Source organism: Cydia pomonella, unplaced genomic scaffold (assembly GCF_033807575.1).
Source record: "Cydia pomonella isolate Wapato2018A unplaced genomic scaffold, ilCydPomo1 PGA_scaffold_207, whole genome shotgun sequence".
Taxonomy (NCBI): Eukaryota; Metazoa; Arthropoda; class Insecta; order Lepidoptera; family Tortricidae; genus Cydia; species Cydia pomonella.
In genome coordinates, this window is record NW_026907847.1 from 512,093 (window position 1) to 527,001 (window position 14,909).

The 14,909-nt window shown below is 34.1% G+C and overlaps 1 protein-coding gene across 1 annotated transcript in view; it reads left to right on the forward strand.

Annotated features, from left to right (window-relative positions):
* LOC133533842 (uncharacterized) overlaps positions 1–14,909 on the forward strand; it is a 166,226-nt gene that overhangs the window by 96,425 nt on the left and 54,892 nt on the right. The window contains exon 2 of the mRNA XM_061872900.1: positions 10,035–10,127. Within this exon, the coding sequence (XP_061728884.1) occupies positions 10,055–10,127 (73 nt within the window). The 5' untranslated portion in view covers positions 10,035–10,054. The remainder of the gene's footprint in view (positions 1–10,034; positions 10,128–14,909) is intronic.

The window sequence follows — 14,909 nt, forward strand, 5'->3', positions numbered from 1 at the left end:
GAACTGACAGGCAGGCGAGACGCACGATTACGAAATAACATGATTGAAGTATCATTTTAATGGTAGTGTTTAGCTTGGCACCCCTGCATACATATTTGTACGCAGAGGTGCTAAGCTAATAGTTTTGCTGACTGTACATACGTTTGAATTGGCTTGTCACTTTTACGCAGCTATCTCGCTCAATCTCCGAGCACACGCGTACATAAGAGAGTAAATCGTGAAAACCAATTACTTGGAAACGAAACCGTTATTTTTTATGAACAGCCATGATACGCGGGTTTCCCGAGTTTGCGTGCGATAAGAAATATTTATACTTTATGACGGATTTAATATAATTTGTATCAGGACCAAGTTACTCTGTGGTGTATTTTTTACCCACAACGGAACGAAATCAAGAATTAATCGTATATGCGTTAAGGGTGAGAAGGGGCGTATAAGTGCAAAAAAATGATGTTACCTATAAAATTGACTTATTAGAGCTCAAGATGTCAACTAAACTTTTTTTATAAACATAATTTAGTAAAATCAGGAGTTATAGAAAACTAGGGGAGGTGCTTTTGCCCAGCAATGGAACACTGGAAATAGGCTTAAGAAAGAAATGAAGTATGATAAAGTATATATTTATAATGCTTTCAAACCATTTTGTGGATATTGTTATATCATTTTAGTAGTAGAAGTAAGTTTAAGCGTCCCTAACAAGCTCGGCCGAATTTCACCTTTCCAATTAGAACGGAGTTTCGTTCTCATTATAAGACTACGTGTTGAATTGTAATGAAACTTTTACTTTAAATAGGTCCAGTTTATATGCAAACAAAATAGAGCAAAAACAAGTTTTGTGTGAAAAACTTAAATCCGCTGTATTTTTTTAACTATGGTATCTAAATATATATAACCTAATTACAGAACTAGTCCTGGATATACCTTGTCCTATTGTTAGTACAAAGTTTCAGAGCATTCTAGCTAGTTGTTTTAAAAAGAGAGCGTATCTACGTTTGTATGGATAATCGAGCTTGCTGGGCCCTTAAGTTACCTACTTAAGGGCCCAGCAAGCTCGAATGTTTTATTCTGCATATGGCGTTAAAAATTTAAATGCGGGTTACTTACATTGTATCAAGTACGTAATGGGAACAGAGGAGAAGGACCATCAAAAGACCTAGAAAACTCCCATAAAAGTAGTTTAATGGCCATTCCGTTTGATTTATGTCCAAATAGGGAATAACACATTCCACCATATGTAGACCCTTAATAAAGTGGGTGTTTAATTTATTTCCCAAGTTTTACAGCATCAAAATCGCAATGTTTAATCTTTAAGTAACTATTAAGGATGAATGTTCCGGATCCGGGCCGTTGTATAGTGAGCCATCCTTTACGCAGTACTAGGGATTGCAAACCGGATTGGTTTTCAATCCGGCCGGATCCGGCCGGATTTTGGCCGTAGTCCGGCCGGATCCGGCCGGACCGGATCCGGTTTGGCATAGGGATATAAAAGTTAATTACATGACATATTTTTCTAGTTTTTTGCGTAATACGTATTCCTAAATCTATAATTTGAAGTTCATAAATAACTTCTTAACAATAAAATAGAACTTGGTAGTAAAAAGTGTCACAATCTCAATATCACTTTAAAAATAAAATTTGAAATCGGTAATTTATTATATTTAACCATTTAAAAGTGCTCAAATTTTCATTTACAATTATAAATTTGATTCGTTTGCAAAGCCTGATGATGGGATGTGGGGTCACGGGGGTAGGAATTGGAGCTCCTTGAAAGGACAAGTTTTCGTAACTGTTCTTTCATTGAATTCTTTGTAGAGTCTGTTCGGAAAGAGAAGTTGTGGAATGTATTGGGCCCCATACATTCCACGACTCTTCTCTTTCCTCACAGACTCTAACATTGACATCCATTCTAGCATAGAGAAATAAGAAGTACATAGAGTGCTCACTCCATACATCAGTTTTGGTACCAAAACGCTCATTATTTTCATAGTCGACATCTAGCATCGAGTAGCGGAACTCTCAGTACTGCTACTCGACAATAGATATCGTGGCAAACAAGAGTAACCGGAACTCTATTTTCAACTCCTACGCTTACTATTATTTATTACTTGTAACGAAGAAATTTTACTTTTAACCAATTATGATATTAAATGCGCTCTAGTATTATCTTGCTCTAATTTTTTTGTCCGAAAAAGTAGTAGACTGTATGATTTTAAAAAAATGTACTTTTTTTAAATTTATAGAAAAGTATATTGGTCAAATTATAGGGAACAACACACGACACGACGATCTCATGCGAAAAATAATAGAATTCAGGATTGAAAACCATCGCGGAAAGGGACTCCGTAAGAAAAGTTACATAGATCAAATAAAGAATTGGCTAGACGTAGAGTAGCATGTACCAGGAGATGAAGGAAATTGCAAAAGATTGGATGAAATTGTAAAGACAAAAGATTCTCTCTTAAATTTGAATAGAAAATAATCTATATTTTATCATATATATAGATATATCGGAGAAAACTAAAGAAACTATCAATATTATCATATATTTTTCATTCACACATATTGATGAGCACCAACTGTAGTCGGTTGAGTACCGCCGACTTAATCCTGCTCACTTGTTTACTTTTAATCTCCTATCACAACATTATGACACGACATTAACCTTGTCTCTAGCATAAATTACAAATGCCTTCCATGGCATCTCCATCCTTTCATTTTTCCTTCTATTACAGTATTTATGTAATCGTCATATCGTGCCACCAACATAACCACAACCACAACATGACACATAACATAACATTTTATATGTATGTAACCAGTGTGTAAACGCCATACGATAAATAATAACCAACGTGAAAGAAGAAGAAATCCTCTTCTGTTCCCAGTCGTCATAATAAATATATTTTTATCTTACTAAATTTAAACTTTTTCATTTGTTTTTTGTTCTGTTCAACTTCATACCTTGTATCCGTTGCCTTTTCCTCATCTGAAACGCACAGCGCGTGCTGTATTTAGGCGTTTTTTTATTTTACCGGATCCGGTCCGGATCCGGTGATTTTTACCGGATCCGGTAGCTCCTGAAAAGTGCCGGATCCGGCCGGATTACCGGATCCGCCGGACCGGATTGCAATCCCTACGCAGTACGTATTTATGTTTCGCAAAAGCTGACAATCACGAATAACTGACAGGCCGATGTCGTCTGGCGAGCTGGTAATCAGCATCTTTCGTACTTAGTACTTTCTGATGTTGTTCTGATTTATTGTAAATAAGAAATATTTAAACAAAAAACATGAACCAACTTCATTATAAAAATTAATAAATATACTTATACACAACTAGCTTTTGCTCTGCGCGAATTTCATATCCCACTTCTATAGGTATTTAGTAAGTAAGCCCCTTTGCACCCCCCTTACGGATTAAAACTCCTCTTATAATAAATAAAATATATATTTGTGTAATTATACAGTGGTTCCTCGACACCACTCGAGACCCTAGGGCTGGCTCATTCCTTGGCCAAAGAATCGGCATTGCCATTCAGCGGGGGAATGTAGCCAGCATTATGGGCACCCTTCCGCAGGGAGCAGATTTGGGGGACATTTTTTGTTAGTTTTAGTTAGTTTTTATTTATTTGTAATTTATTACATAAGTCAAACTTTAGATGTTAAGACATTATTATTCTTTAAGAAATATATATATGTGTTATTATACAGTTTATATTTGCGAGTTCCTATAATTGGCTCTGTATTACATCTAATATTATGTATCTTTTATAGCTGTTGGAATTCCTTGAATAAATAAATTCAGTGGGTACAAAATCTAAGTAATACGAAGTAATCCAGCATTGAATCGACGGTACGAGTATAGATACCAAGTTCTAAGAAAGAGATTAATTAACCTTAATAAATGAAATTTTCAAAGAACGATATTGAATTCAATTCAAAATTAAATAGTAATTTCCACGAATAGGTATTTTATTTACAGATAACCTTCAGATAGCGATTTATTTATTTATTTTACTTAAAGGATGCATTCTTTTATTTTTTTTAAAGAAACAAAACTGCATTCTATTTTGTTTTATTTTCCTGTGTCGCCCGGGAATCGAATCGACTAAAAATTCCGAAAAATAAACATTCGCTATTTTATTCCGCTAGTCGATGCAGTTAATGTTAAAATTTCTCCGAGAAACATTATGTCTTACACTCGTCTGTGTCCTAGAAAATATCCATAAAATCTTATAATTAGTACACAAGAAGATTTTTAGCCAATCCAATTGTAAAAAAATAGTAATTGAATGCAGTTTTGTCTCTTAACAAAATTATTTCCTTAAGTAAAATTAATTAGCTTAAGGTTTTAAGGCACTTTCCCCTTGTATACATAGCTGCAAAATACCCTGGTATAATATTTTCTTCGGTTACCACGATAGTTCGGCTAATGAAATAAAACTCTGTAAACGGATTATATCGGGTATAATGAATTTAAAATACATTCCAACTCATTGAACCCTTTACAGCGTTTGTGGTCAATAGTGTCTCCTATTAACCGCGAAACTTAAGTTTTGTGATAAATGTAAAATACATTATGCAAGTTTTTTTGAAATCATAACTCTTCTATACCTTAATCCTACAATGTTATTAGTCTGAAATCTGTTTACGAAGTCACTACTCAGTCTAAATTACATGCACGGGCTTTGGAAAAAATCTACTTTTAAGGCCTTATATAAGAATACTTAAGCACACCTAATTTAAAGACAGTTTACTCGTAATATGACGACCGGTCTGGCCTAGTGGGTAGTGACCCTGCCTATGAAGCCGATGGTCCCCGGTTCAAATCCTGGTAAGGGCATTTATTCGTGTGATGAGCATGGATATTTGTTCCTGAGTCATGGGTGTTTTCTATGTATTTAAGTATTTATAAATATTTATATATTATATATATCGTTGTCTAAGTACCCTCAACACAAGCCTTATTGAGCTTACGGTGGGACTTAGTCAATTTGTGTAATAATGTCCTACAATATTTATTTATTTTTTAATATCTATTAGTCAATTGTAGCACGGGGCGATTGACCCGTCGTCCGTACTTAGATAACGAATAAATTAATACTACTTACTCCATAATATTATTTTATTCAATTAATGTTGCTATTATTGTCACATTTAATAGTAAAAATCTATCGTACATCAATCAATAAAATGTTGATAACGAAACGATATCCGATAGCTTTTTATTAAATGGAAGGCATTTTGTGCTCAGGCTGGCATTAAAACTGTAATTGAAATTGCAAACTGTTATTTCAACCGAGGAACATTTGATAGGAATTCATGTAGCCTCATATTCCTACCATTGCTCTCAAGGATATAATAAAATTTGATGGCAAAAGACTGGCTGGCGGATCTGTAGAATTTTTCAATAACTTCATTCTTTGCAGGAATGGTTTTATAAGGAGTCGTCTAAATAGATACTTACAAATGTAAGTATCCTTTCATATTGTTTTTACAATTTGTGTAGTTTTAAATAACAAAGATGTTAATTTTGTCTTATTGCCATTCAATACTGATTAGAAACCTTATATCAGATTGAATGTTGCCCGCGACTTCATTGGCACGGAATTCAATAATAAAAATCAAATAAAAATTAACGCTTCGCATAACTTTCGTTGTCGCGCTCGACTCCATGCTGGAAGTCACGCTTGGCATAGTTATGGAATCGCGCGCGACCACTTAAGTATGGTTGTTATAATAATATAACCAACTAACCCACTAACTTTAGAATCCATTTCAACACCAAAAAATATTTTTTTTTTATTCTTGTTTTTTAAATGTATTGTGTATGGAAACTTTAAAGTAACGCTTACTTTAAGGCTGGCTTTATGCTTGTTTGACCTAATACACATAAACAATAATTCAATTTCAGATCTCAATTTTTCATAAGTCCATTTTTACAATAATTAATCTAGACGTTCAGTTAAATTGTTATTTTTCACTTCCGCGTTTCAAGTCACATTAATATATTGTATACAAAAAAAGTTTTCAGTAACTAATATAAAAATTTGCCCATTAAAATTTCAATCTGACTTATTGTCCGTACAAAATAATAATAAAGTAAATACCATTTTTTTTAAAGGAATTTCCGAAACGCTAAATTAAATAATTTAGCTTATAAAATGTAAATACATATTATAAGTTTCTCACGAATACAAATATTATAACTACTGCCTTTCATACAAATGTTCAACCCCTATCCTTTTTTATTACACGTTACATAACCAACTAAGAAATAATTTTATAGTTGTAGTTGTTTCAACTCTATGTTGATTATAAACTGAAAAAATGTTATATACTAAGAAAAAGTGACCAAGGCCTCCAATGCCCCAGGCTGGAATCGAACCAGCGTCCTCTACTTAAAATAAAAACAAATTAAAATATTTTCTTAAAATAATTTAATTTGTTCTAATACTTCTATGTTGATTAGTCAGTTAATTAGGAGAAACTTCTGCATGAGATACAATGTCGTCTTGGGAGCCCTGAAGTTCGTTTATTTTTCTTGAGCATGAATAACCTGTGAATTAGTTAAATATAATAACTAACAAATGTATGACTTAGGTAAAATTCTTAATTATTCTTTGCTTTTCTTTTATTTAATTTTACAAGATACAAAATAACAACGTTCAACTTGAAGGTACGGTCAACCAATTTGACTCCTAGGCCACTATAGAACCATGTCATAATGACTTCTACGACAGTGCTTATTGAGTGATGCATGTCATGTATAGAGTAGTTAATGCGACAAGGTTCTATAGTGGCCTAGGATTCAAATTGGTTGACTATACCTACCGCAAAATGATATGGTGCAATTAAGTTTAAGTAACTTAGAAAACCATCATCACTAGAATAATGACTTCATTTCCTGGGCTTTAGTCTAAGACTTTTATAACAGCGTTTCCGATACTGAGGCGGCTACGCGCGAGAAACCATCCCGACCGTTTCCAATCTTGAGAAGGATTATACAGAGATTATGTCTCGGTGTTAAGGACAAGGATTTGTTAAGCTTAGCGTCGTTGTTGCTAGGTACCTAGGCTAGGTAAGGAATGCTCCAAGAAATAACATTAATAACATGTTTTTTAGCAAACTTAAAGACGTTAATTTTACTTATTCTGGGAAATGCCTACATTATTTTACACAGAACGTAACTTAGGATAAAAAATATTGTATGGAAATTCATTATTACCTGCTACCTACATTAAAATTGAATGGTAGGACCATTTAGTAGCTAGGACCAAAGGAAAAAATACATTTATCAAAGTAATCTCAAAAAAGATTTCGTTTTTTTTTTTTTTCTATGAGCATTTTTTTAGATTGAAAATTTAAAAAGTGATATAATATAGTTATAAATAGAGTGAATTATTTGGGCCAGCTTTCAAAACAAATAATAATAGATTTAAGTAAAACGCTCCGCTTACTCACCTTAATGGAAATCCAGACGAAGTAAGATTAAAAGGAAAGTCTTGTCTAAAGGCCATCACGGTCGAGTTGAGGCAACATTGTAGAATTTTTATTAAAACTTTAAATGACGATTATTACTGTTACTATTTAAAAATTATAATTTAATTGTTTTTGTTACTACATAATTATATGGAATATACAAATATAAATGCGTAAGATAATGGATCTAATCTGAAAAGACTTTCTTTTTAATATTAGACACGTAATGTGTTATCAGTGTATTATGTCTTTCTGTACTTTTTTTATATTGTAAAATGCTAAGTTGGATTTTCTAGGTAAAGACAAATCATTTTGAAACTGCGTGCCTCTCCCCAGAGTACCTCTGATCACAACCAAAGTAGTTACTAGTCGTATAGACGCAAAGCACAAGACTATGGCACAAGTACCACTATACTAATCACTATTCGATATTGCATGCCACGCATCTTGCTTGTACCCAAAATCGCAGAAAAAAGAAGTAGAGATACACTTGTTTATGATCTCTGGCCTGGAATTAAATATTTATTTATCTTTGTTTTGTTTAATGCAGTTATTTTATTTTAATTAAAAATGTATTATAGTTATATTTATTTTTCATCTTTTAAATATTGCGGCATAAAAAAGTATGAAGTTACCTTCTCGGAAAATTTCACCTTATTTCGCTTACTGTTACTGTAGTAATTGTAGTAGGTATTTTATTGTGAAAATATTAATTGTATTCTCGAAAATTGGATATTGGGTTAACGGCATTAAAACGGAGACAGTAATATTATAATTGTTGTGGACATTTTGTTATTAAAATCGGTGTTTCTTGATTGACACATTTTTATTCACCCAGGTTTTGTGTTGGAGAACATGTTCATATAAACAATGGCTAATCGAATTAAGTAGGTAACACAGGAACGAAACATAAATAACTAGTGGCTCTGTGAGCTGTAGACCGTATGAATCGCCATTTTGAAATAAATTAAAAAACTAAATCGACAAAAATTTTAAGTATTTAATCATCGAACTTGTTTGAGGATTGCGAAAAGAGAAGAACATCCGGACATACGAAAGCAATTTTGCCCAAGCTGAAACTTTCAGCCTGACAGGCAGACCTTTGCTAACGCTCGGTTAATATATATGTAAAAAAATCGTAATCATTACTTAGATTTACGTAGGGTGAAGATAAAAAATCACATGATTAGTTTAAAGGGACACCAAATTCTATTTAATTAACATTTCACTGCACACAAAATGAAATGTAACTCCATGTAGTAGGTAAATGAATCATGCTGTAACTTTAGATGCCCTCTCTTAAACAGTAAGATCAGTATGTACGTTATTACTTCAAAGGAGGGTGACCACAAACACGTTTACGCCTTGACCAAAGCAGCATTACGTGGGCCACTTTGCCCCCATACAGAACCTTTTAGGGACCGCCATGCCCCAAAGGCATGAATTGATGCCATTAACGATCGTGCATACGATGAATAATCTGGTTGTTGTGATTCTACCACCTTTGAAATGTTGTTTGTTTATGAATGAAAACATTGCGAATATGAAATTTTGAAATGGAGTATTTGCTTAAACAGGTAACTAATAAAAAAAATACATTAAGTATTTTTTCTTAACACGAAAAGATGCCGTAAAATTACGTGTTTTGTATGAGGCCATATTATTAACATAATCGAATTAAGGATCTCCTTTTTTTTTAAGTCAATTAAAAACTAAAAGCACAAACATGTTGTGACATGTGTTTGTTCTAATCGTTGTAAAAAAGCTTTAGAAATCAATTGATATTTTATAAGCAAAATACGTACCCGTAGACAACAGTATTAATTGGTATAAAGTTATCTTAACAGACCCATCAGAGCATAAAAATCTTGTCGAGAACTCTCTAAAATTCATTTCATTCAGCAAATTCATAGATAAGCGTGTTCAAATGAATGAACGAATGAATTCAAATGTTGAGTAATTAATCATTCGCATTCTCTTCTGAATGGGACGAGAATGACAAAGGTATGATATGAACAAAACAAGTAAAAGCAAAAGTTAGGTAGGGATGTAATTTTATACATATGAATGGGTCCAAAAAAAATTGAAAAACATCTGATCTTACTTGAGTTATTAATATCATATAAATTAAAATATTTCTAATTTCAGTATATATATATCTGCGGCAGCAGTAATGGTGGTATCTGAATTCGAGCGGTACCTGCCTGTAATCATGCATATTTAAAAATATTTCAACGCAATTAATTAATAACAAATAGGTACAGACCTCGAAACTAATCCTGTATCTACTTAGTAGCCAGTAAGCCTTATCAGTGATAGGCAAAAAGGTCCTTAACGTTCAGGACTTGTTAGTCTCTTCGAAGTCTAGCCGCTTTTCGTTAAAAATACCGAAACTTTAACCGTAGATTTAGTAGGGGTGATTAGATTTTTAAAAGCGAGTGAGGACAGGCGCAGCAGAATGTATTTTTCTTAGGATTAGGAAAGTAGCGGATAAAATTACATTTAAATATTTCCGAGATTTTTTGAGAAAAATAAACTTAATGCTTGTTTCAGGCCTGGATCCCGCGGCCGCGATGCCGGTGGAGCAGCAGCGGTGCGTCTGCGTCGTCGTGCTCCTCATTCACACCGTCATCGGAGCTGGAGAAGGTAATTATGATTAAAATACTTGCGCTTTTTCTAAGCTTGCACTTTTTTATATATATTATATTTGAAACCGATAACCACTGGATCAAAAATGATTTTGTATTGCGTCCACGGTAAAATCTGCTCAAGAATTTAGGCAGCAGTAAGCACCTTCAAAAACAGTTATTATTAAAAACTTGTAAATAATTACAGTCACTTGGTAGTGACTGTAATTATTTAGGTATACGTTACAATAATATTGCATAATACAGTGAAAATAAAAAGAGCTAAAGTTGAAATCACATTGTAATTTAAAGAAAGAAGTTTCAATACGACGATTAAAAAAGAGGGAATTACACACTTGCCACTAAAGTTTTACATTTTACGACTCACGGGAGAGGTTGCGTAAACGGGCGCTGAAAATTACCAAAGGATTTTTTGGACTAAAATTTTATTGGACACGAAGTCCGTGCGCCGGCCCTGTACTTGAGCAACGTTTGCCATCAATGTGAGCCACTTTTATGTTGTCGAACACACTTTTTGTCAGCAATCACTTTTGCAATACAATTTTGGTACCTACAAGCTAGTTCGTTTGCATTTCAGCGCAATATTTTATATCTTTAATAAAACGGGAAGAAATTTTGGATAGGGATTTAATCAAATTATTTTGTTATAACCCAATTTGGAGGACATTTATAAGGAAAACATTTATGCTAGAAAATATTATTAAATTGGCTGTTTTTACTTTTTAATTTGCTGGCATGCAAGTAATTTAGACTGACAGAAAATATACCTACTGAATACTGCATAAATTAAAAGTTTTATTTACACAAAAAGTAGATATCGGCGGCGGGCGGGGGGTGGTGGCTATTGATGTGTACTCCGCGCGGACGGAACCATTAGGAGCATTAGTGATCTCATTAAAAAACATCTAAACTTTATCACAATTATATTATTAATATCTGGGAAACCAAGCTTTGCTCGGAAAACATATAAAAACTCAAAATGCGTGTTTTCCCAGAGATAAGATCTTGCTAGGTCGATATTTTGTTCCCAAAAACCCCTTTATAGCAAATTTCATCGAAATCGTTAGAGCTTCGGAGATCTCCGAAATATATATAGTTATTTAAATGTATAAGATTGTACATAGGTAATGTAAAATGTTAAAATGTAGTGTTGAAAGAAAACTCGTGTCGCTGTAAAACACTAGCTTTCGCTCGTGTTTCGTAGTCTCGACATCGATATTGAATTGGTTATTTTCTACACTTGTATGACAATAAATTATTTTACTATTTCCACTATCCACTATTCATTATACTCAAACAAATCTATCACACGGTGAAATTCCTAAAGCTAATATTTGAATTGCGACTGCAGCCTTGCGTGCAGCAAGACAGCACTGGAAAATAGGCAATGTCAGGATCCTTTTCCTTGATAAATTGCGTTTTTGTCATTGCCGCAGTGCTGTCACCATAAAAATATTCAATGTTTCACTCGTTTTATCAAGAAGATACGATTGTCGTACAAATGTTCTTCCTAAATTCTGTCAGTTGCTTTGAATCTGTCGTTCGAGCACGCCACGCTAGTAAGTTCCGCTTGAGGCCACCGGCCGAAATAAAAACAATTGCGGGCCATCCAATCTCGCGGGCACCCATTTCACGAGCTACGCTTGGCCCATGTTTATAGAATCTGCGGGTTACGATGGTGATAATATAAGATATAAAACAATTATACATCTTAAGGTAAGGTGTTTATTTCTTACTTCAAAATCCGTGATAGAAAAAAAAACTATCGTAACACAGTCATGTTCTGCCCAATACTAAAATATTATTTTAAACCAGGGGTCTCCAAACCCCGACCCGACCCCTGTTTTTAACTATCGGACCGATTCGAACTTCAAAATACGTCAGACATTTGCTAAAGATACGATATGAATTAGATATGTCAGTGTCAAAAGTGACGTTTCTTCAAACAAAAACGTCACTTTTGATACTGACATATCCAATCCATATCGTAACTTTAAGAAATGTTTGACGTATTTCAAAGTTCGAATTAGACTGTGAGTAAGAAACGCCTTATAAAATAATGTAGCTATAAATTAGGTAGCTCCATTTAAATACCTCAATGTGAATTTACAAAAAAAAACTAGCTAATATAAGCGTAGTAAATTTGTTATAAAATTTCATTATTTCTTTCATATTATAAGATAGGAAATAGTATCCCTTTTCCACCTACTCACTTATATATATATTACTCTTATGTGGTCTTGTCACTTGTGTCACGTAGTCACATGTTGAGTTGGAAACGCAATTTTGTTACGTCGCGACAACATGCTGGAAATGTGTAATTAATTCTTTGAATCCGGGCCCCTTCAGGCGCTTCCAGCAGCAGACCCTTAGGACCGAAGCAATCTAATTTTCTGCCCTTTGCATCCGTCTTATTTTCGATTTTCTTTATATCCAAATGACAGTTCTTACTGAATAGAAAATTGATTATCATGACGCTTTCAAATATTTACACGTTGAACGCCATTGCAAAAATGTAGTAGGCATTACCATTGAAGCCACTGGGAACACCGGTGGGCCAGACTCTATTGAACCATTGGAGCCGTCGGTGAGTGTTCAATTTAAACTGTTTTACAGGCCACCAATCACTTATTTCATGCAAAACCGTATCTAGGATGAGCCGCGTGGCCCTAGAGAAGAAAGGAGTCAGCTTGGTTCTTTTGTATTGTATAGGGCTTAGAATTTATTCACAATTTTCTATACTTTGCCTGGGAATAGGGTTGCTATAAAACCCACTAAGTCATATATAGTTCTAACTGACAAATAAAGTACCTATCTAAACGTAAAGTAGGGACAACTAATGAAACTAAATAAGTTTTAGTGTTTTTTTTTTTTAAATATCTATTTCTTTGGTTTGGCTTCAAGGCCACGCCGCATAATGGCCCCCCGTGGAATAAAATTCGCCTTTCCTTCCTATGAACATACGCGGCTCACCAGTGTGAGCCATTTTTAAAAATCTTTTAGTTTTTGACTTACAAGCTGATATTTACTAGTCCGGTCTGGCCTAGTGGGTCACTACCACTACCTTGTTTATGAAGCCAATGGTCGCGTTTTCAAAACCCGGTAAGGGCATTTATTTGTTACATCACACATAAAAAAAAAATGTTTTGTTCCTGAGTAATGAGTGTTTTCTATATATATATAAAGTATGTATTTATACGGATGTATATCGTCGTCTAGTACCCATAGTACGAGCTTTGCTTAGTTTGGGGCAGGTCGAACTGTGTAAGATTGTCCCCAAATATTTAATAGTACATTATGATACAAGTGTGCTAAGTTGGTCATTACACAAGACGCGATATTGTGCGCGCGAGCTGTAAGCGAGCGCGCAATAACAAAGCCGATGTGGGTAATGACCAATGCACAGGCGTTTCATACGACGTTTTTCAACACACTTGCGAGAAACAAACAAAACTTATAAATTAGTTTTTTTTGCCAAAACAGTGAAAGTACAATTTTCAAAATGTTGGTTTACAGTTTTAACATCGAATAATTGCACCAAAGCGTGCTGGGCTTGTAGGCACTTATTCGCCAGTTCATTGAAGTAAGCTACCAACACGTTTTCCAAGAAAGACTCGGCGTTTTTGCTGATTTTCCATTGAATAAAGGTTTCATATGCCGCCAGTTATTTTTCACCCGATTTTGATGGTAAAAGGCTATCGTTCTTGGCTCTTGCCTCTATTAGTATTACTAGCAGCGTCAATTTTATGTGTTCTTCATTTTCAATGCTTGAAAATGACATTTTCGTCAATATATAAACTAAAAACATGCAAAACTATTCCAATTTAATGATAAATACGGAAAATGGCTGGCGCATTATTTTTTTTACGCACGATTCCAATGCGCGCGCAAGGCTAAGGCGGGAACGAAATCGACAAACAGCCAATTAAAAAAATGTAAAAAAGTTAATATTTTCGTATTTCTATTCGACGGATGGAGATCAAATCGATACAATGTTATGTTTATTCATTAATATAATTTACGAGATAATTTAATCTATAAATTATGTTTGTTGTGATAAAACCTCTTTGAACTAACATTTGAAACCAAATAGTTGGTTAAAAAGAAATTACTCGACCAAATAAAGAAGGCTCCGTTTCCATGCTTAATATTAGCAATCAGTTATCTTCTTACTCGTAACTCAGTCGTATAATATAATGAAAAAGCACGAGTGTTATAACGTGTTAATTCATTAAGGTTTTATTAAATTAAAATGAAACTCTCAATTTGAGGGATAAATTTTTAAATAGATTTTTACTAGACAATTTATGTACTTCTGCATTAAAAAATCGGACAAGTGCGAGTCGGACTAGCCCATCGAGGGCAACAGAAATATCACATCTGTGAAAATTTCAACGGTCTAGCTATCACGGTTCATGAAATACAGCCTGGTAACAGACGGACGGACGAACAGCGGAGTCATAGTAACAGGGTCCCGTTTTACCCTCTGGATATGGAACCCTAATAATCATAAATTGTCGAATAATATAAATTACTTGATGCAAGAGGCTTTTTTTATGTTCAATTTTGCCCTGGAGCCACGATAGACATAGGTATAGGCACTAGAGTTGAAGTCACACATTAACAACTAAATTATGTAATACCCGTTCACTTAAGTTCGCCGTTACCTCCTAGCCCGCTTCCCCGCGCCACGCCATATCCACTCGGCTACCACAGCTTTAAAACTACGTTTAGTTGTTAAAATTATTATTTTTTCGTACCGATTGCTATCTGTTTATTT